Genomic DNA, 23981 nt, shown 5'->3' with positions numbered 1-23981 from the left:
ATTAGATTTACATGCAATTTTGCAAATAAGTTCAGGGGAAATTTGTTTTCTGTTGCTGTTTTCGTTTCTGTAAGAGGCAGTGTTACTCAAGAGGATTTGAATCTGGTCAGAATTTACTTCCTGTTGCACACTCCAGTCCAGTGGTGGCGGTAGTGCACCACTGAATTAGTTGCCAACCGCCATTAAACAGAAAGAGGAAGAACAGAATTAAACTCGAGGTCACTTAAAGTGATAACTTGTGAGCGCGTTTTCCTTTAATTAAGCCCTCGAATTAATAAAATATGAGTACGTTATAGGTCTAAATTGAGCTCTCGAAATGTGTATTTCGTGCTTACATTTAGTAATTTCCGACGTTTTCTCGCCGTTCACTGTCCAAGCTACAGTAGGCAGTTTGTACATTACAGTAAGTGATGACAACCGTAGGCAGCTGTTTAAAACCTTTTTAGTTTTCACCGTTAGGTGGTGACGGTTTTTGTGCACAGTTTAATTTCTTAGACCACACGTTTTAATTATTCGTGAGTGCGTTTTAGTAGGTCGAGATCTCGAATATTACTATAACGTGCTCATGTTTACATGTGTCAAGAGACAACACTGAGTGCACGGTTTACAAATTGTGGCCACGTTTAAGTAGATCGTGCACAGTGTTTTATAACGGTGTTTATTAAATTGTGCTCTCATTATACTAAATATTTCCCTTGCTTTACTAAGTTCTGCTGTCGTTTTACTAAACTGTGAGCGCAATTTATTATAATGTTCTCATTTTACTAAATTGTGCGCTCATTTTAGAACTTGTGCCCTTGTTCTACTAAATTATGCGTTCGTTTTACAATGCTTAAAACGAGTGCACACTATAGTAAAACAAGAACACTAGCAAATTGTGCACACAATATAGTAAAATGAGAGCACAGTATAGTAAATTGTGCTCACAATATAGTAAAACGAGAGCACAATTTACCAAAATGAGCGCACATTCTCTCAACATGCACAACATTTTGCCATGACACTTCTAGGGCTCCGTAGGATCACATGGTGGACGGTCATAAATAGAGAGTGATATAAGGAGTAAATATACAGCTGGTTCTGATGGATCCGAACCTGCTGTACTGGAAGAGCCAGGGACAGGTCAGCGTTCACGGAGATTAAGCGTGTTCAGCGTCATGTGTGTTTGAGCTGTATCACGTCACTGTGCTCTGCTTTCAGTCCTTCTTCAGTCGGCTGAAGATCTGGTTTGATCTGCTCGACCCCTTGTCCCTGCTCTCCTCTGAGGTAACGTCAATTGTCATGTGACACGTGGAAAACATGTATGAGCCACAGTCTGGGTTGGGGGGTGGGGGGGTATTGGTGGTCCTGAATTTTAGGCACAAAATTTAAACAATGTTCATACACAAATGTATATGAGCCATTTTTGTATCATCAGAATATTTAATCATATGTCCACCGTTATCGGACAAGAGAACAGTCGTGCAGTGACTTTGCATCTCCGTAAATGCACTGTAATTTTCCCACAATGCACTATGACAGTTTCCAGTAAACATGAGAGCGATGGTGGATGTAGAAGGTGCCCATTTTATGAGTGATTTATCCAAAAGAACTGCTGTGAAAAGAAGGAAAGTGATTCATACAAGTTGTTTTTGTGTGCAGTAATGCATCTGAGTAGCATCAGGCTCTTGGGATCAAGCGGTCGTATGGTAGATTCCCGCACAAAGATCACAACAAACCCGAAGCTCTTCCTCGCAGATCTCAGAAGATAATCGCACACTCGAGAGGTGTTGCCATATTTCAAAATGCAAAGCCACTGGATAGTGTGAAATCATACAGTGAAATAAAAAGCACACTTTTGTTAATTTACAGTAAATCATCACTTTTACAGCCACTTTTCTTGAGACAAGTCATAGATGGACATATGGGCATTTCTAAGTTGCAGGATATGTCCTAAACTTAATTTCCAGTCAGTATGGTACTCTGCGGTAGATCTATTTGGAATAGGCAGCCCTCAAAACCAGAGTGAATATGCAAGAAGGAGACTAGTGAGGGAAACCACCAAGGCAACTAGACAGCTATGAATGGGTGACAGTGCATCGTGCAACTTTTGTCTGTGCATCACCAGGCACAGCTTCATCTTGGTTTATGTTGTTCGATTGAGCAGCCAGCTGATGTTACTTTACCTCTCTACTCTGATTGGCTGTCGCCATGGGCTTCCCACCATCCCTCACGCAATTCAGGGGAAGCCCCCAGCTGGGTCACTCAAGGACATTCACAGAGATGCCCTGAAGTCATTCCTTTGATATCTTGGCTGTGTGCTTAGGGTCATTGTCCTGCTGAAAGATGAGCCGTAGCCCAAGTCTGAGGTCAAGAGGACTCTGGAGCAGGTTTTCATCCAGGATGTCTCTGTACATTGCTGCATTCATCTTTCCCTCAGTCCTGACTAGTCTCCCAGTTCCTGCCACTGAAAAACATCCCCACAGCATGATGCTGCCACCACCATGCTTCACTGTAGGGATGTGCCTGGTTTCCTCCAAAAATGATGCTTGGCATTCACGCCAAAGAGTTCAATCTTTGTCTCATCAGACCAGAGAATTTTGTTTCTCATGGTCTGAGAGTCCTTCAGGTGCCTTTTTGCAAACTCCAGGTGGGCTGCCATGTAACTTTTACTAAAGAGCGGCTTCCGTCTGACCACTCTACCATACAGGCCTGATTGGTGAATTGCTGCAGAGATAGTTGTCCTTCTGGAAGGTTCTCCTCTCTCCACAGAGGAATGCTGGAGCTCTGACAGAGTGACCAATAGGTTCTTGGACACCTCTCTGACTAAGGCCCTTCTCCCCTGATCCCTCAGTTTAGATGGGCAGTCAGCTCTAGGAAGAGTCCCTGGGATCTGAACGTCTTCCATTTACAGATGATGGCCACTGCTCATTGGGACGTTCAAAGCATCAGAAATGTTTCTGTACATTTCCCCAGATTTGTGCCTCGAGACAACCCCGACTCAGAGGTCTACAGACAATTCCTTTGACTTCATGCTTAGTTTGTGTTCTGACATGCACTGTCAGCTGTGGGACCTTATATGTAGTCAGGTGTGCATCTTTCCAAATCATGGCCAATCAAATGAATTTACCCCAGGTGGACTCCTGTTAAGCTGTAGAAACATCTCAAGGATGATCAGTGGTAACAAGATGCACCTGAGTTCAATTTTGAGCTTCAAGGCAAGACTGTGAATACTTATGTACATGTGATTTCTTAGTTTTTCTTTTTAATAAATTTGCAAAAATCTAAAAAAATTCTTCACATTGTCATTATTGGATATTGTGTGTAGACGTCTGAGGGAAAAAAAATGAATTTCATCCATTTGGAATAAGACTGTAACATAAAGTGTGGAAAAAGTGCAGCGCTGTGAATACCAGGTCTGTCTGTGATGTTTAATGACTTGTTCTACTCAGAATGAAATCCAGAATGCCCGAGCTGCCATTGAAAATGCAGAGAAGTTCGACAAAAAGGTCAGGAAAACATTGTGGTTGTTAGCATTTGTGGCAGAAACAGACTGATTTAAAGATCTTCTGTTTTCTCCTCAGGATGACCATGCAGTCGCCCTCTCCCTTGTAAGTCTTATCATGACTCTGCTCCAACAGCCTCTGCAGTCTCACCCCTCCAAAAATATATTTGAATATGACAGGTGGAGCCAGTAAAAATTTGATCATTGACTTTACATTCACCACTAAAGTGGACATTTGCAGCTCATCTCTTTGTGCCTGAAGTGGCAGCTGTAACACACATAACAGGCTACATTTCCAGATGAATTGTGGGTATTTTGGAGCACAATGCACATAATGTGTACATTTCAGATCTAGATTTCAAACACTTAAATAGCAGAAGGTAAATGTAGCTCATGCAGAGCAAACAAAGTCAGGCAAAAACAATGGTGGTAATAAAGTGTTAATGTGCTCCAAATTACTCTGAAGTTTAGGGTTGGGCAACGTCAACTTCATTGGAAAGTCAGAGTAGTCTGAGTTTTGTTGTTTTTGGTGGTTACCATGGTAACACTTCAACCTAGACCAAAGCGTTCCTGTGGAGTCCGTAGAAACTTGTTTTAATAGTTTGACACCAGAATGAAGACATGTGCAGCAAGGGTTTCACAAGATATGGTTTCACCAGCCACCCTGTCTTTTTGTGTGTAATTCTTAACTTTGTTTCTGCAGGACGTTACATTTTAAAATATAATGAATCTGGTTGTGTATCATTCGCCAGCAGGTTATGTTTTTACCTCAGTACGTTTGACTGTTAGAAAGAGTACACACAACCTCTGAGTCCTTTTTTCTTATTTCTTAATTCTGCTCATGTGGTTTTTTTTTTTTATTAAAGTTGGTGTTCATACTGATTGTTAGTAGTAGCAGACTTAGTCTTATGTTGTTTATGATCCAGATATGACATTGACTGTGTTTGTCCAAACTCAAAAACTACAGTGCAGAAACTCAAAATCCTATCAAATATATTTGTCTAATTTCTAGTTGATTTAATTATATGTAATATAAGTCAGAATCACTTATCGAAAAAAAAATTCACTCACTCACTCATCTTCAACCACTTACTCCAGTTAAGGGTTGCGAGGGACTGGAGTGTATCCCAGCAGTCATAGCACGTGAGGCAGAGTACACCCTGGACAAGACGCCAGTCTTTCACAGGGCCACATATAGAATAACAAACACATTCACACCTATGGACAATTTAAAGTTTCCAGTCCACCTAACCTGCATATGTGGGAGGAAGCCGGAGCACCTGGAGGGGACCAACGCAAACATGGGGAGAACATGCAAACTCCACACAGAAAGGCCACAGGTGGGAATCGATCCCATGACATTCTTGCTGTGAGGCAATAGTGCTAACCACTAAGCCACTGTGCTGTCCCACCAAAAAAAAAAAAATAGTGCAGAGGATAAGAGAATATTTAGAGGGGAATCCTGCAAATGGTGGTAAAAGCATCAAACTCAGCAGAAATACTCCTCAGACACTCCTCTCTTGAAAAAAAAATGGTTGGCCACTTGAATTTTCAATCGGTGGTCAGGTAGGGGTTAATTGAAGAATTACACAGAGGTCAAAATTAAAAGCTGCTCCAATTTTATTGAAAAATATTTCACATTATTTGTCTGATCATAAAGATTCCAAAAAGGTATAGTTTGGACTATCTGTGACTGAATTCTATGGAGTTACGAGATGAAAAACAGCAAGAATGGTGACAAAGGTCCGTTTAATTTTGTACAGGGGTCAAAAGTTAAAGTTGCTCCAATTTTGGTAAAAAGTGATGCAAATTACTAGTTGAGTTAACACAGTTGTAAAAAGGAATAGTTTGGACCATGTATCGTCCTTACTTATCACGTTACGGGGTAACATATGTCACGTCATAGAATCCAATAGACATAGACCTTGTTTGACCTTTACTTTGGAGACCAAGCATTCAACACTGTCAACACTATTCCATTTATTAATCCTATTAGCTCAACCAATAATTTGCATCACTTTTTACCAAAATTGTAGCAACTTTAACTTTTGACCCCTGTACAAAATGACACTGACCTTTGTCACCATTCTTGCTGTTTTTATCGCGTAACTTCATAGAATTCAGTCACAGATAGTCCAAACTATACGTTTTTGGAATCTTTATGATCAGGCAATATGTGGAATATTTTTAATATGACTGGAGCATCTTTTAATTTTGACCTCCGTGTAATTCTTCAATTGACCCCTACCTGACCACCGATTGAAAAGTCAAGTGGGCAATTGGTTTTTTCAACAGAGGAGTGTCTAAAGAGTATTTCTGCCGAATTTGATGCTTTTATCACCATTTGCATGATTGTTTCACTTATCTGCTGCACTAAAATTCACTAAGATATAATTACTTGTTTTTAGATCATGCGACTTAAAAATCTTGCTCAATGAAAGTATCTTGGAAACATTGTTTTGAGTCATGAAACAAGCTTTTTCTTTTTTTTGGTTCAACATAATTTTAAGCTGCTGTGTTTGTAAAAGATGTAACATGTCCTAATACTAGTAAAATAAAGGTCAAAATGAAGTTTCTCCTTGAACTTCAAAACCTTATTTCAAGAAAACTAATGTGAATTTTCACTTGTTCCATTGGTAGATTATTTATTATTTTACTTGTAACAAGTTAAAAAATACTTCACTTTCATGAAGAAAAAAAAAAAAAATCTTATTTTGTGTTAAGAGTAATTAGATACGTATTTTGATGAGATAAATACATTTCATAAGATTTAGCTTTTTTGCAGTCTAACGTTCGTGTGTTGATGGGAATCACTGCACATCTGGAGCATTGTGTTAATGCTTTTTTTCTTGCTCCTGCACTATGCATTCTCTTGAGTGCTCCTGTAGCTACAAAGTTAGTTGGCATGTGCACGTGATGTGACATTTTTATTGTTTTTGATGACTCTGTTGACAGACGTCTGTCCATGCTGATTCTGGGGCTGTGCTTCCAAAAGTTTTCCGCCCTCCAGGTACTGTTTAATTTAGCAGTGCCTCAGGACGCTGCTGCTTCACATCTGTAATGCCAGCTGTTTTTTTAAAGAGTGTAAATCGGGTTTTAAAGCCTTGAAGTTCATATTCTCTCTCTCGTTTTTTTTTTTTTTACTGTTTATCATAGTTACATCCAGTAAATAACTCATCACAAGTGAAGTATTTGTGAACTCTTTACTGTATGCTGTATTTTATGCATGTCATTGCATCATTTGAATATCTGTGAATATCAGCTGTCCTCTCTTGTCTCACTTTATTGTAGCTGTGCTCCCACTATCAGCTCTGTTGGTACGTCTCTTCATTAGTTAATTACATAATTTCACTTCATATAATTTTACTTTAACACTGAAATAAGACTTGTGTGTGTGTCTCCCTAGGTTGCTGGCAGCTGTTTGCCGCACCGCACTGTCAAACCGGCTCTCTTCTGGCAGGTATTATATTCATCTTATTACTTAAAAGTACAATAGTACTTGTAATCATCTTCCTTGTACATTAACGGGGAAATGCATTTCAGCTTTTGATGCACACTTACTACGCCGGGTTCAACTATGCAAACAGGAACCGTTCATCTGAGAAGGTAATGTGTGTTTGAGGTGCGAGTTCGTCAACTGAGTCCCTCCCATCTAACAGTTGTGTTGTTTAAAAAAACATCTGCTAAGCATCTTTAATCAGAGTCCTCCATGTCTCTGTGTGTCTTTATCTGTCCCTCGCAGTGTAAAACCACCACTTTGAAACACGCTCTGCTGATCAGTGGAACAGTATCCTATGCAGCAGTAGCAGGGGTGTGTAAACTCCAGCATATACCATATGTGCAAATTACCAATAAAATCTAAAAATGCTGCAGAAATAATGACAAACCTGTAAATATCTTTTGTGACTCTGTACCTTTTTAAAACTGAATTCTTTTGGGTGAACTATCACATCATTTCATAAGAACCGCATGTTAATCAAGTCATTGTTTTATGGCATTTACAATTATTATTTTGGATCATGAATTGGTTAGTGGTTAGCTCCTCACAGCCAGAAGCTTGTGGGATCAGTTTTATTCTCTTGGTGACATTCTAATGAAGAAAAACGACAAACTACATTCATGCAGAAACACTGGTGTGCTTAATACTTCTGCACAGTACTGTTATACTGTGCATATTAAAAGTAGTGAGTTTTTTTTTTGTTGTTTTTTTTTTTGCTAATATCCCTTTTATGTTTCAGGTCTTGCCTCAAGTCATCATTTCTCGTCTTGACAAAAGAAGTGTAGCACTGCAGAATTTCTTCAGGTTTGTTGTGCCAGTTCCACTCTTGGGTAAGTCTGAATTTTTGCTCGACTTTTGCTTGCAACACCTGTCTGGTCCTGGGTGCAGAGAGAAACAGTTACATTTGGTGGTGTAGACAGGAAGTACTCGGGGTTCAGTACTGATGATCTGCAGGACATGCAATAAAGTGTTTGGGGCATGTCTAGTTCTGCTTTGCCTTCTGCATGGCACAAAGGGTGTGATATGGGTGTGTTGTAGCGCAATTATGAGTGTCATATGTCGTCCCTGTTAAGAGGCGGTTGCTGTGGAAACTCCCACACTGCTGTTTAGACAGCAGTCTCAAGCATGAGGTTTTCTTGCGAATTAACTGATCTGCATACAATGCATCAAAGCAAGCAAGCAGAGAGGCCACAAAAGCTCCCCGAGGTGAAGCAGTTAAGTTTTGTATTTTTCCACTCATGTTTACTTTTATTTAGTTCAACTGTTGTTTCAATTTCATTTTGTTGTGTGTACAAGTATAGTATACATTATGTTAACTTGCCTGTATAAAACTGGCCATACACTGCATGATGATAAGATGTGATTGGGTTAGTCTTACGCAGTGCCTCATCAACGTAATGCGGAAGCATATTGTAGAAGAACTGCAGAACATGGCGTGCAGATTATAGTGTGCATCTCCATCTGTGCAGTGACTGAGATCATCCAGGCATAGCTCGAGTGAGAGAAAAATAAATATGAAAAGAGGTGATGCTTTACTGACTGCTGAAAATTATATTATGTGCACAAAAGATAGAATTAGTTCCCACATTTGGTTACTTCTTTTGTGCATGATAAGTGCACAGGCATATCTACAATGTATCAGTTGCACACACGCACTGAGATAGCACAACACTTGAGGTGAGAGATGTCACTGTTCAGTGTTTGTGCAGCTAATAATAAATACAGAACTACATTTATTGAGCACAGAGTTGATTTTGTGTGGTCAGAGAGAAACTTCAGTCAGTGTCTTGTCTTTTCCAATAAGTAGGGATCGCTGCCAAAATCATTTCAGTATTTATGTCCAGTGTATAAAATAATCAAACCGTGGGTATGATTATATGTCGAGTGCTTGCAGTAACATGAGTTTTATTTTTCTTTTGCCAGGTAAACTCAGGTGAGCTCATGTGTTAGATTAAAGCCTGATCAATATACAATGTGATATTTCTAGTTTTTGCAACTGTTAACGAGTTAAGTCAACAGACACATTTTTTTTTTATCAATGTTGCAAACAGAAAACCTGATAGTTTACCACACCTTTGACTGACTTCTGCAGAGTGTCTCCAGTATCTCAACTTCTCAAAATCAAATGAAGAAACTGACTCATCAGGATTTCCAGGATTTGAGATTGCACAAATAGGTTATGCCCTGGTTATTTAAGGCGCTGAGGTCACAACCTGGGCTTCAGATGCGAGCATTTTAAAGTATGCATTGACTGCAAAAATGTTTCCCAACATCAGCTGTTAGGAGAGAAACAAGCAGTTGCATAATCACCAGTGAATTTTTGACAGATTGGCCAGTAATCTCCAAAAATACATTAATCTATTATAGTCAAGGCTTTGAACCCGTCCTGGGAACGAATACCAGAAACTTTCTGTTTTTTTATGTTCCGAAACAGAACTGTTTATTTAAAATAATGGTAACCGGTTAATACCGTTATTTTTTTTGTTCTTGAAAATGTTTCCATTTACAGTGACTCTGTGAGGACATTCTGATGTCCTTCTTCTTCAGTAATTTCCACTGTAAGGAATTAAAAGTATTTCCCAGATGTTGTCTTCCAAAACAAGAACATCTTATCATCAGGCTGTGATAATGAATCCAACTGAAACAATGTAACATCAGATTAAGAACTTAGTGTAGGAATGGTTTTAGGAAGTGGCTGTTCGTACGTAGTCCTATTAGTAACATTCATACGTAGTGCAGCCTTGTTGTAGTTATGGGTTATTGTGGTTATGGTCATGTGAGGACTGTAGCTTTTGCTGCTGAGCCAATCAGTGGGCAGTAGGGGGTTTGTGCAGGCTTCTCTGCGACATGGAGAGCAGAGACACGGAGTCTTGTAAAAATACAAGAAACACTGCTTCATGATCAGCGCGGACACTTTTTCTCTTAAAAAGCTTTATTTTACTCAGTGTCCAGCTGCTATTGTCTTCTCTGTTTTTCGTGGGAGCATTACAGCGCCACATCCAGGTCTGGCATATATAGTGTTTTCAGTGTCCCACAGCTGACATGAAACCAGTTTGATCATCCCTTGAATAAACTTGCTATTAGAATGTGGGTGCTGCGTGTTGGAAACAGGCAGTGACACTTGTTTGGTGCTGTGCGTTGGTCTGGATAGAATGTAAAGTAAGTCACTTCGGCTGCTCCACTGTTTTTCACTCAGGGTTGTCACAGCAGATCCAAGGTGGATCTGCATGTTGATTGGCCGGTTTTATGCCTGATGCCCTTTCTCGATGCAACTCCACATTACATGGAGGTGTAGGGGTGGGCTTTGAACCTTCCCCACTGAAACCAAGTGCACGAACCACTTGGCCACCCCTGTGGCTGGATGAAGAGTGTAAATTTAAAAATCTGTGCTGAGGCATACGAGGTCTATTAGAAAAGTATCCGACCTTATTATTTTTTTCAAAAACCATATGGATTTGAATCACGTGTGATTGCGTCAGACAAGCTTGAACCCTCGTGCGCATGCGTGAGTTTTTCCAGGCCTGTCGGTTGCGTCATTCGCCTGTGAGCAGGCTTTGAGTGAGGAGTGGTCCACCCCCTTGGCGGATTTTCATTGTCAGGAAATGGCGGAATGATTTGGGCTTTTTTTCCATCAGAATTTTTTCAGAAACTGTTAGAGACTGGCAGCTGGAAAGCATTCGAAAAATTTATCTGGCTTTCGATGAAAATTTTACGGGCTTCACAGAGAATAAGGACTGTTACTACAGCTTTAAGGACGCTCGGCGCGCCGCGCTCCGTGCCGCCATCGAGAGCCACAAACCACCGGATCATTTCTAAACGGATGGCTCTGTGGAGCCGGGACCGTCGTGTGCATTTTCTCTGGTTATCACAAGAGCTGGACATCAACCATTTTCCGGCAGATTTCACTTTTAACAAGAGATTTTGTCATGGAAAGCCGAGCGGAGGCTTCGCGCCTCACGACCGATTTGCTGATGGAGCGAGACAAAGGAACACCTCCGTTTTGGTCTCACAGGACGGCTTTGAGATGGCGTTAAAACAGCTGTCGGTGGTTTTTCCATCGAGTGATTATCCGAGAAATTGTGGATGTGCCTGGACATGCCAGAACATGTCCCGTGAGGCTTCATCACGGCGTTGCTGTGCGTCATGCGGCACTGCCGCGACGCGCGAAGCCTCCGCTCCTCTTTCCATGACAAAAACTCCTGTAACAGTGGAATGTGCCGTTCATTTCCAAACTGCACGCTGTGTTTTATCCGGGACGTCGTCTGACTAGCACAGGAATTGTGAAAAGACGTGGACATCAGCACTTTATCGGCACATTGAGACAGACGTGCGGAGGAATTCCGCGCATCGCGGCGGTGCCGCATGGCGCAAAGCAACGCCGTGATGAAGCCTCATGGGACATGTTCTGGCATGTGCAGGCACATCCACAATTTCTCGGATAATCACTAGATGGAAAAACCACCGACAGCTGTCTGAACGCCATCTCAAAGCCGTCCTGTGAGACCGAAACGGAGGTGTTCCTTTGTCTCGCTCCATCAGCAAATCGGTCGTGACGCGCGAAGCCTCTGCGCGGCTTTCCATGACAAAATATCTTGTTAAAAGTGAAATCTGCCGGAAAATGGTTGATGTCCAGCTCTTGTGATAACCAGAGAAAGTGCACACAACGGTCCGGCTCCACAGAGCCATCCGTTTAGAAATGATCCGGTGGTTTGTGGCTCTCGATGGCGGCACGGAGCGCGGCACGCCGAGCGTCCTTAAAGCTGTAGTAACAGTCCTTATTCTCTGTGAAGCCCGTAAAATTTTCACTGAAAGCCAGATAAATTTTTCGAATGCTTTCCAGCTGCCAGTCTCTAACAGTTTCTGAAAAAATTGTGATGGAAAAAAAAGCCCAAATCATTCCGCCATTTCCTGACAATGAAAATCTGCCGAGGGGGCTGGACCACTCCTCACTCAAAGCCTGCTCACAGGCGAATGACGCAACTGACAGGCGTGGAAAAATTCAAGCATGCGCACGAGGGTTCAAGCTTGTCTGACGCAATCACACGTGATTCAAATCCATATGGTTTTTGAAAAAAATAATAAGGTCGGATACTTTTCTAATAGACCTCGTATACACTGAAATTATGACCTCATTTTCAGAAGTGCACTTAAATTAACAAGTTTGGTAACGTTGGATGTCCAAAACATACCTTTTTGTTTTTATGGCTGAAGTACTGCTGCAATTACAAATCACATATATAGTCCTCCCGAGCAGTGGTGGGCACAGCTAACTAAAAAGTTAGCTTCAATAACTGGCTATCAGCTAACTGAAAACTTATCTTTTTTAACGCTAAACCGATAAACTAAAAACTTATCAAATATTCCTGCCATGTGTGGTGTGTTAAGAAGGATATGAGGAACTAAATGTGACATGATGTGTGAAATCTGTTTGTGTGTGTTGTGTTGGGAAAGTGTAGGTACACGGACCCACAACAGGGGGCGCAAATGAACGGACAATGGAATAGGTCAAATAACAACACTTTACTGTTGTGAATGTGCACAACAAATACAACAGATTGCAACAATAGACAATAGTCAATTCACAAGGTGTCGTGTGGGCAGGCTCGAAGATAGGAGACGCCTGTCCAAAGCAGAACCGGAACCACACGATTTCCTCCGCCACCAGACCCCGGGAATACTGGAGCCGCCAAGTCCCGAACTCCCAGGTGGCCACTGCCTCCGCGTGTTGGATCTGGTACTGCTGGCGAGGAACAAAAAGCAAGTGAATGAGGATGCGTTTGCACCCAGGAATCAGCACGGCAGGAAAGCTACCTCCACCTCTCGTTGGGAAAAACAGTCCAAAAGATAATGCACAAAAGTCACAAAGGATATTGTCAAGCAGACAGCTGAGGTACGTTACCTTCCAGGTAGAACGATATCTCGGCAAAGAGGTGGAGACGTCGTCCTGCTGATATACTCCTGCCGGTCAGATGATTGGTAACAGCTGTTGCAGGTGATGCGTGACAGCTGTCACCCTGGCTGCTCCTGTGAGGCGGCTGCGCCCTCTGGTGCCTGGAGCCCGCACTCCAGACAGGGCGCCCTCTGGTGGTGGGCCAGCAGTACCTCCTCTTCTGGCAGCCCACACAACAGGACCCCCCCCTCAACGGCCGCCTCCTGGCGCCCGACCAGGCTTGTCCAGGTGGCGGCGGTAGAAGTCGGCCAGGAGGGCCGGGTCCAGGATGAAGCTCCTCTTCACCCTGGAGCGTTCTTCAGGTCCGTACCCCTCCCAGTCCACCAAATACTGGAAGCCCCAGCCCATCCTACGGACATCTAAGAGCTGGCGCACAGTCCAAGCCGGCTCGCCATCGATGATCCGGGCAGGAGGTGGTGCCGGACCGGGAGTACAGAGGGGTGAGGTGTGATGGGGCTTGATCCGGGACACGTGGAAAACGGGATGGATCCGCAGTGAGGCCGGAAGCTGAAGCCTCACTGCGGCTGGACTGATGACCTTGATGATCTTGAACGGACCGATATACCGGTCCTGCAGTTTAGGGGAGTCCACTTGAAGGGGTATGTCCTTAGTAGACAACCACACTGCCTGCCCTGGCCGATACGTAGGGGCTGGGGTCCGCCGACGGTCTGCATGGGCCTTCGTCCTCATCTGGGCCCTCAGCAAGGCAGAACGGGCGGCACACCACACCCGACGGCACTTCCATAGGTGGGCCTGGACCGAGGGCACACCGACCTCTCCCTCAACCACCGGAAACAAAGGAGGTTGGTACCCCAGACACACCTCGAAAGGGGAGAGGCAGGTGGCTGACGACACCTGGCTGTTATGGGCATACTCGATCCAGGCCAGATGGGTACTCCAGGCCGCCGGGTGCGCGGCTGTCATGCAACGCAGGGCCTGCTCCACCTCCTGATTGGCCCGTTCTGCTTGCCCGTTGGTCTGGGGATGATACCCGGATGAGAGACTCACCGTGGCCCCCAGTTCCCGGCAGAAGCTCCTCCAGACTTGCGAGGAGAACTGGGGACCGCGATCGGAGACGATGTCTGTTGGGATCCCATGCAACCGGACGACGTGGTGGACCAGGAGGTCCGCTGTCTCCTGGGCCGTCGGGAGCTTCGGGAGGGCCACGAAGTGGGCCGCCTTGGAGAATCGGTCCACTATCGTGAGGATGGTGGTGTTGCCCTGGGACGGCGGGAGGCCCGTGACAAAATCCAGGCCGATGTGGGACCAGGGGCGATGGGGCACGGGCAGAGGCTGGAGCAGTCCCGAAGCCCTGCGATGGTCAGCCTTGCCCCTGGCGCAGGTGGTGCAGGCCTGGATATAATCCCGGACGTCGGCCTCTAGGGACGCCCACCAGAAGCGCTGCCGGACAACTGCCACGGTTCTTCGCACCCCTGGATGACGGGAGAGCTTAGAGCCGTGACAGAAGTCCAGGACTGCAGCCCTAGCTTCTGGTGGGACGTAGAGTCTGTTCTTCGGCCCAGTTCCGGGGTCCGGGCTTCATGCCAGGGCCTCCCGGACGGTTCTCTCTACGTCCCAGGTGAGGGTGGCCACGATAGTGGACTCCGGGATGATGGGTTCCGGTGGATCCGACAGCTCCGTTTTGACTTCATCTTCATGTACCCGGGACAAGGCATCCGATCTCTGGTTCTTGGTCCCGGGACGGTAGGTGATCCGGAAGTCAAAACGGCCGAAGAACAGTGACCAGCGGGCTTGCCTGGGGTTCAGCCGCTTGGCGGTCCTGATATACTCCAGGTTCTGGTGGTCAGTGAAAACCGTGAATGGCACGGACGTTCCCTCCAACAGATGTCTCCACTCTTCAAGAGCCTCTTTCACCGCAAGGAGTTCTCGATTGCCGACGTCATAGTTCCGTTCGGCCGGGGTCAACCTGCGGGAAAAATAGGCACACGGGTGAAGGACCTTATCGGTCTTCCCGCTCTGGGAAAGCACGGCTCCTATCCCTGAGTCCGAGGCGTCCACTTCAACCACTAACTGGCGACTAGGATCGGGCTGCACCAGAACGGGTGCAGACGAGAAGCGCCGTTTCAACTCCTTGACCGCGGCATCGCAACGATCCGACCAGGTGAAGGGGACTTTTGGTGAGGTCAGGGCTGTCAGGGGGCTAACTACCTGACTGTAGCCCTTAATGAACCTCCTGTAGAAATTAGCAAAGCCGAAGAACTGTTGCAGCTTCCTACGGCTAGTGGGTTGGGGCCAGTCTGTCACCGCCGCAACCTTGGCCGGATCAGGAGCGACGGAGTTGGGGGAGATGATAAACCCCAGGAAGGACAAAGAAGTGCGGTGAAACTTGCACTTCTCGCCCTTCACAAACAGTCGGTTCTCCAACAACCGCTGCAGGACCTGACGTACATGCCGGACATGGGTCTCAGGGTCCGGAGAGAAGATGAGTATATCATCCAGATATACGAAGACGAATCGGTGCAGGAAATCCCGCAAGACATCATTAACCAATGCTTGGAACGTCGCAGGGGCGTTTGTAAGACCGAACGGCATGACCAGGTACTCAAAGTGACCTAACGGGGTGTTAAATGCCGTCTTCCACTCGTCTCCCTTCCAGATCCGAACCAGGTGATACGCATTTCTAAGATCGAGCTTGGTGAACATTTGGGCTCCATGCAGGGGCGTGAACACTGAATCCAACAAGGGCAATGGGTATCGGTTACGAACCGTGATTTCGTTCAGCCCCCTGTAATCAATGCATGGACGTAGTCCGCCATCCTTTTTTCCCACAAAAAAGAAACCTGCACCCATTGGGGAGGTGGAATTCCGGATCAACCCGGCAGCTAAAGAGTCCCGGATGTAGGTCTCCATTGATTCGCGCTCAGGTCGTGAGAGGTTGTACAACCTGCTGGACGGGATCTCAACGCCCGGAACCAAATCAATGGCACAATCGTACGGACGGTGGGGGGGAAGGGTGAGCGCCAGATCCTTACTGAATACATCCACAAGGTCATGGTACTCCACCGGCACCGTCCCTAGATTGGGCGGGACTCTGACCTCCTCCTTAGCCTGGGAACCGGGAGGAACCGAGGAACCTAAACATACCCGATGGCAGGTCTCGCTCCACTGAACCACTACCCCGGACGGCCAATCGATCCGGGGATTGTGTTTTAACATCCAGGGGAACCCTAAAATCACACGGGAGGTAGCAGGAGTCACAAAAAACTCGATCTCCTCCCGGTGATTTCCTGACACCACCAGAGTTACAGATGGTGTCTTATGTGTGATTGCAGGGAGTAGGGAGCCATCTAGTGCCCGCACCTGCACAGGCGAGGTAAGCGCCACCAGAGGGAACCCTATCTCCCTGGCCCATCTGCTGTCTAACAGATTCCCTTCAGAGCCCGTGTCCACCAGTGCTGGGGCCTTCAGGTTAAATCCTCATAAAGGATTGTAACTGGGAGTCGTGTGGCAATGTGGGTGTGTCCCACGTGAATGTCTCGGCCCACCCCTAGCCCAGTTTCTAGGGGCGGGCGTTGGTGTTTAACCGCTCGGGGCAGTCTCTTACCTGATGCTCTATCGAGCCACAAACAAAACACGCTCCACGGGCCAGCCTCCTCTGTCTATCTGGTGCCCTAAATGTGGCCCTGCTCGTGTCCATAGCTTCGTCAGCAGGGGGAGCTGTAACCACACGGAGCGCAGGGGCCGTGGAGCGTGGGGAGGGCGGAACGCGGTCGGAACCGGAAGGGAGAGGGACGGCGCGTGCCCGGCCACGCCCTTCGGCTCGTTCCCGACGGCGTTCTTCTAACCGATTGTCTAATCGTATGACGAGATCAATAAGCCCATCTAAATCCCGCGGTTCTTCCTTAGCCACCAGGTGCTCCTTTAGAACCAATGACAGTCCGTTTACAAAGGCGGCGCGGAGGGCAGTGCTATTCCAGCCGGACCTCGCAGCCGCGATGCGGAAGTCGACTGCATAGGCAGCTGCGCTCCGGCGCCCCTGTCTCATTGACAGCAGCACGGCTGAAGCGGTCTCTCCTCTATTTGGGTGATCGAACACTGTTCTGAACTCCCTCACAAACCCATCATATGTCAGAAGGAGCCGTGAATTTCTCCCAGAGCGCTGTAGCCCAAGCGCGTGCCTCACCACGAAGCAGGTTTATTACATAAGCTATCTTGCTGGCATCAGTCGCGTACATGACAGGACGTTGTGCGAAGACGAGCGAACACTGCATAAGGAAGTCCGCGCACGTCTCCACACAACCTCCGTACGGCTCTGGAGGGCTTATGTATGCTTCAGGGGAAGGTGGGGGGGGGTCGTTGAACGACCTGTGGAACGTCACTTGTACGCACAGGGTCGACAGGAGGGAGAGCCGCAGCAGCGCCCTGAGGGCGCGCTTCCACCTGCGCGGCGAGAGCCTCCACCCTGCGGTTAAGGAGGACGTTCTGCTCGGTCATTAAATCCAACCGAGCCGTGAAAGCGGTGAGGATCCGCTGCAACTCACCGATCATTCCTCCTGCGGACGCCTGTGTGCCCTGTTCTTCCATTGGCCGTTCAACAGCCGGTTGACGCCCCTCGGGATCCATGACGATGGCCGAGATATCCTGTTGGGAAAGTGTAGGTACACGGACCCACAACAGGGGGCCCAAATGAACGGACAATGGAATAGGTCAAATAACAACACTTTACTGTTGTGAATGTGCACAACAAATACAACAGATTGCAACAATAGACAATAGTCAATTCACAAGGTGTCGTGTGGGCAGGCTCGAAGATAGGAGACGCCTGTCCAAAGCAGAACCAGAACCACACGATTTCCTCCGCCACCAGACCCCGGGAATACTGGAGCCGCCAAGTGCCGAACTCCCAGGTGGCCACTGCCTCCGTGTGTCGGATCTGGTACTGCTGGCGAGGAACAAAAAGCAAGTGAATGAGGATGCGTTTGCACCCAGGAATCAGCACGGCAGGAAAGCTACCTCCACCTCTCGTTGGGAAAAACAGTCCAAAAGATAATGCACAAAAGTCACAAAGGATATTGTCAAGCAGACAGCTGAGGTACGTTACCTTCCAGGTAGAACGATATCTCGGCAAAGAGGTGGAGACGTCGTCCTGCTGATATACTCCTGCCGATCAGATGATTGGTAACAGCTGTTGCAGGTGATGCCTGACAGCTGTCACCCTGGCTGCTCCTGTGAGGCGGCTGCGCCCTCTGGTGCCTGGAGCCCGCACTCCAGACAGGGCGCCCTCTGGTGGTGGGCCAGCAGTACCTCCTCTTCTGGCGGCCCACACAACATGTTGTTTTTACCGTGTGGCTGACACCACACACTGTACAACTAAACCTGTCAGATCTATGATTTTTTTTTTTTTTTTATCTCCATGTGTCAGGTCTCTCAGGTTTTGGAAACCTACAGATAATTTTAAAATCCTGCGGGTGACAACAATGTTATATAACCGGTCGCCAGTAGATGGCACTGTTCTATGCATTTTGACAGCCTGAATCACAATTGAACCGACGTTTTGGCTTTGAGAAACAATCTGGGCTTCTTCTGGCATTTTTACATGAAACAAACACAATAACAATGTCTATAAACCCAGAGAATATATTCACTAGAGTTTAGGCACAATATACAAAGAATTTAATGCTGTTGTCCATGTGGAGCCTGATCAGAGCATCTCAAATGCATTTCTCCTGTCGTGAATATACTGAGATACCCATAATGCACCTGAACACATCATGTCCACACTAAAAGCTTCAAAATTAGTGCATTACTTTAAAACTAAAACATATATCTGATATTTTCATTTTATAAAACTTCAGACGTGACGTTAATTTAAATAACTTGTCCAAAATTTGTTTGGTTAAAATTTTAACCATAAATTAAAACTCTATGCCTCTGGATGACTTGGGTGCTATTGCCAGAGTATCAGTATGGGGTCAAAAGAAATGAGCTTTTTTCTTTTCTATGACCAGTTCTCTTTTGTCTGCAGAGGATAGAGCAGTTTCTTCTAGAACCAGCTCTCTTCTGTTTGTGGAGGATAGAACTGTGCATGTACTACAAAAAGCTACGTCTGCAAAAAATGTTCGCGGTCTAAAAATTATCGGACCAAAACTTATCGGAAGATAATTGGTCCGATGATGGTTTTCAAAGTTATCTGAAAAGCTAATCCGATAATGAAGACATTATCTTCGATAATTAGCGGTTAGCAGAATATCGGAACTGTGCCCACCACTGTTCTCGAGGCAGGTAATTTTTTTTTATTTTTAAAAAAAAAATTTTTTTGCCATGTTTGTTGTGATTTCATTATAAATGTAGTTGACTTGGCTCTGGCCGGGTTTGTACTAAAGTGTGCTGTAACTCTCCCAGCCTCTCTGGCCGCCTTCTCTGTGTTGATTGTCAGAAGTGAGGAGTCAGACAGCGGGATCCAAGTGTTTGATTCCAGTGGGAATCCTGTCTGCATCTCTAAAGCAGCAGGAAGACAGGTAAGTGGAAAAAATAAACTATAAACTAAACTAAAATGTTTTATCCAGAGGGTCAAAGTCATGAAGCACATTTGCTGAATGACTTTTTGCATACACTCCATATACTATATATAATGTGGCTGAGCAGGAGCTTGAAGGGGGTCATTGTGTGTGGCCGGGGTTGGGGGAGTCCCCACCTATGACCATGGGATTGGGGTGGTGGGAGTGTCTGTGGGCCAAATGTTGAATCTGGGGAATGTGTCTTCCTGGTCCATTTCCATAGGTAGAGGCAGGAGTGGCCATGGAGTGGAAGTGGTGTGCTATCGGGTTGTCTGGGCCACCCTGCCTTCTACCCTCATGGCTGGAGTTGGTGCAGCAATGCCTCAGGATGCTGCTAGCACACACCTTCGTGAGTGGTCCCAAGTGGAGCATTGAGCCACTCTCCTCATGGGTTTTTGGGCCCTGTCTTGTGTTGTGGCTGGGGGCCGGTGCCCTACAACTCCAAGACTGGACCACCTGCTCTGTGTTGGGCACAAGGAAGACTGCCCACTGCACAGAGCTTAGAAGAAAGAAAAGGTGAAGATGTCTGGTAATTTTTAGAAATTGGAGCAGTTTGCCAAAAGGCACCTGATGGACTCTGACCATGACAAACAAAATTCTCTGGTCTTATGAGACAAAGATTGAACTCTTTAGCGTTAATGTCAGGTGTCATGTTTGGAGGAAACCAGGCACCATCCCTACAGTGAAGCATGGTGGTGACAGCATCATACTGTGGGGATGTTTTTCAGCGGCAGGAACTGGGAGACTAGTCAGGATTGAGGGAAAGATGAATGCACCAATGTACAGAGATGGTTCATCTTTCATCAGGACAATGGGCCTCATTCACGAACCGTTCTTAAGAACATATTTGTTCCTAAGTCCTGCTTATGACGTTTTTATGAAGATTGTGGCATTCATGAAAAATTTCATATCAAGGATTTGTTCTTAGGTAAGAACAAATCCTACGAACACTCAGGAGTACTCTTACACACATTTCAGTGTCAACCTGTCCTTACATGGGTTGCGTTACCATACGATATTGCAATGATATTTCTGTGATATCTGTTCCTTATTACATGTTATGTTTTGGTAATTTACAGAGTAATTCTTATTTTAAAATAAATTCATTGTACACTGTAAAAAATGATAGCCCCCGTTAAGTTAAGTGAGCTTATTTCTTCTCATTTCCTCCACTTGTAATGGCAAGTTTAGGATATTGGACTCAAGTTTATATGTTTTCAAAATCTGAACTTAAAACTATCCATTGTCTTCACTAATTCTGAGTTGAAATGAAGCTTATCTTTAAGGTAAGTTAACTGATAGTTGAATTGACTCACATTTTCAAGGCAGCTGGTGAACTTCAGTTTTTATTACAGTGTACCAACACTTTAACATTAATCAAGTGGAGTAGCAGCTGCACAGGGAGGGGATGGAAGCGTTGCTTCTGGGCCCGGGTCTGTATCCAGATACACAATCAATGGTACTCCTAAAAAAAAAAAAATTTACATGTAAAAGGATTTAGAATTTTCCCACAGCCTACCTGAGAGTGCCGTCTCCCCGATGATGGCCCCGATGCGCTGGTCCAACTCGGGACAGCTTTTGGCTTCCATCGGGATTTTGAGATGTTTTGTTTGTTTTGTTTTGGGTTTTTTGTTTGTTTGTTTTTGTGTCAGGTTTTAAATCAAACCATTTTTTTTTTTACCTCCTCGGTTGTGTGTCCTTTTCTGGATACTGCATTCAGTACATGTGTGACAGCCCCCATGCTTACTCTTTGTTGGTGTTGGTGTAACCTGCACTGAGGCTACTGAACAAAATGTTCTTCTCGTGGCTGATTTCCTGCAGCAGTACCTCCACCTCTGAACTGCCAATGTTTTTTTTTTTCTTGTTTTTTTTTTTTTTCTCTTTGCCTGCTGTGCTAAAATTGATTTGCTTTTTGCTTTCGGCTTGAGGCTTTAATTGCTGTCAAAGGTGCATCAGAATTGAGTAAAGGTTGTGAATACTTATGTACATGTGATTTCATACTTATTATTTTTAATAAATGCGCAAAAAAAAAAACTTTTTCATGTTGTCATTATGGGGTGTTGTGAATAGCCTAGAATTCTGAGCGGGGAAAATGAATTTACTCCATTTTGGAATATGGGTTTAACATAAAATGTGGAAAAATTGAAGGGCTGTGAATACTTTCCAGATGCACCGTACACTGCTTTTGTTAAGTGACATGTAGTTTGAAAAGTGTTTCTTTTATTTCAAAAGCCTACATCTAGTGGGCACTGCTGTTTGTTCACATGTGATTCTACTTCACTTTTTAATGCACTTATTCAAGTTGAAGACTTTGAAATGTCAATTATTACCTCTGCCAAAACAGTTGGGGGGAGGTTATGTTTTCACCCCTGTCTATTTGTGAACACTCTACAGCTTGCAATTCGAATTTGATTTTCATCAAACTTTATACACATAAACAAGGTCAAAGGTCAAGGTCAGGAAAAATCCCTGTCCTTTAACATTGCACGCATTTTCAAAAATTCATAACTCTTTCAAAAATAATCACATTTCTTAATAGAGTTACGTAGGATGACAATTTGCAGGAACTGGCAATGTTTGATCTGAATTGCAGATTTTGTCTGTTTAAATTTAGTATTGAAATTCCCATTTGATGTATATTTTGCATTATATCGCAAACAAAAGTGCATCAGCCATTGTAATATTTGACATTGAGAAGCATTTGCTTTACATTTTGCACTGTCATTCAGTAATGCCTGTATCATTTTGATATTTGACAAGGAGGGGCAGCCTGGTACTCGCTGTCGACTTACACAAGTTTATCCGCATCTGATCTGGATTTTGTGGAGGTTTGAATTTGACATTAAACAGCCTGTCATTTGAATATTCATATTCCAAATGCATAAACTAAATACATACTCTTGGTATTTGATCACATCAGATTTAGCTTATGAATAGCCACATCTAAAAGGACTTTGACTTTGAAACCCCCCCCCAAGGTAGAAAGTTGTGGAATTGGAAACTAGTGTCGGCAGAGGTTTGCTGTCTGAGTGCGGTGCGCTAGTTGAAACTGAGTTTCTCCTAATACACGTCTGCTGAATGAGAACTCTTACTTTTGACAGTGGTTCTGTTTCTAAGTCATAGATGCTCTTTGACCACTGATGTGAGCCTGTTTGGGTCTTTGTTCAGGCCGTGATAGACACCGCATGCTCACGGGCTGCTCTAATGGGTACATCTGCTGCGGTGCCTAATCTCCTGGTTTTTCTTTTACGCAGGTCAGTTGCTGCACCACTGTCGTGTGTGTGTGTGTGTGTGTGTGTGTGGTCACAGCGTGTCACTTTTAATGTTTTTCTGAGACTGTTTTATGAATGACGTTGTATGAGTTTTTGCATCTTACACATCTTTCTTGGTGTTTGTATTATGGATAACACACTTGTCAGAGTTCACAAAGACCATTTTACAGAATACGATTTTTCAGGAGGAATTCTCAGCTGGTCTCTGCTCTCTCACCGATCAGCTTCACATTAGTCTTTGGCCTGATGATCCCCGTCTCATTTAGTATCTTTTCACAACTGGGAACGGTAAGATTCACCATCATAATGCTCCTAAATGTTTTCTGGTGATGGGCTCAGCTGACTCTGACCTCGTATTCCAGATTAAGAAGGAAAACCTGGAGGAGGAGCTGCAGGCTGCAGCATCTGATGGGCATTTATTCTACCACAGAGGACTGTGAGCAGTGCATGAATACATTCAAGTATATGAAGGCACAACTGTAATGAACATTTTTCTCTTAGGATGTGGAAACATTTTGTGTAAAGCACTGTTTAATGTATTAAAGGAAGCATGGCCGTAAATGTATTCACTTGAAAGTTGTGTTTATGTAAATATGTTAAATTTTTTAACTTACAGAAACATTTCTACATCCCCAAACCAGAAAAAAAGTTGGGACAGTATCAAAAATTGGGGGGTGAGACTTTGGCTTCTATTTCATTTCAGAGCATGAACCAAGGGTATTTCATGTTTTGTTTCGTCAACTTCATTTCATTTAATATACATCCATTCCTGCATTTCAAGCCTGTGACATATTCCAAAATAACAACTAGTGTGTTGCCCGTGGAGATCCACAGGCTCTAGATTGGGTAGTGTTTATAAAACTGATTTAGAAAGGCGTGTGAGTCCAGAATGTTTTTTGAACCTTAGACCTCAACAATTTTTAGAAGAGGAACTCAACCCTTTCCTGTAAATTATGTCATTTTTATGTTAATTTACTGTCTTAATGCATTTATAAATTTTGTAGGTTCTTATATGCACACACTATTATTATTACTATCAGTATTATTACTATTATATTATTATTTCTATTTGGTCATTTGATTTTTAAATAGACCACAATGGAAATAAGTGTTTTCATTTTCTTGTGTCATCCATGTATTTTATTAACATATTTACAATTATATTATGTACTTGCATTGAATTTACTAAATAAAGTCACACACGCATGCACTTACACTTTTAATATAAAGATTTACTGCCCCCTGCTGGAATGACATG

The 23981-nt window shown here is 44.5% G+C and overlaps 1 protein-coding gene across 1 annotated transcript; it reads left to right on the top strand.

Annotated features, from left to right (window-relative positions):
* Window positions 1–192: 192 nt before the first annotated feature.
* On the top strand, window positions 193–23288 carry sfxn4 (sideroflexin 4). The gene is made up of 15 exons (XM_034184895.1): window positions 193–218; window positions 1021–1122; window positions 1201–1266; window positions 3432–3488; window positions 3564–3590; window positions 6440–6494; window positions 6776–6801; window positions 6891–6944; window positions 7028–7090; window positions 7227–7295; window positions 7723–7813; window positions 19297–19412; window positions 22620–22705; window positions 22909–23011; window positions 23086–23288. Exons 2-15 carry the CDS (start codon window positions 1084–1086, stop codon window positions 23161–23163), a joined length of 930 nt encoding a protein of 309 aa, XP_034040786.1. The 5' UTR covers window positions 193–218; window positions 1021–1083; the 3' UTR covers window positions 23164–23288.
* The last annotated feature ends 693 nt before the right edge of the window (window positions 23289–23981 follow it).

Source organism: Thalassophryne amazonica, chromosome 13 (assembly GCF_902500255.1).
Source record: "Thalassophryne amazonica chromosome 13, fThaAma1.1, whole genome shotgun sequence".
NCBI lineage: Eukaryota > Metazoa > Chordata > Actinopteri > Batrachoidiformes > Batrachoididae > Thalassophryne > Thalassophryne amazonica.
This window is presented reverse-complemented; position numbering and strand designations above follow the sequence as displayed.

Coding starts and splice junctions, on each gene's coding strand:
- sfxn4 (XM_034184895.1), top strand. CDS start 1,084: ATGGATCCGAACCTGCTGTACTGGAAGAGCCAGGGACAG. Junction 6,802..6,890: donor TCCCACTATCAGCTCTGTTG/GTACGTCTCTTC, acceptor GTGTCTCCCTAG/GTTGCTGGCAGCTGTTTGCC. Junction 19,413..22,619: donor CTAAAGCAGCAGGAAGACAG/GTAAGTGGAAAA, acceptor GTCTTTGTTCAG/GCCGTGATAGACACCGCATG.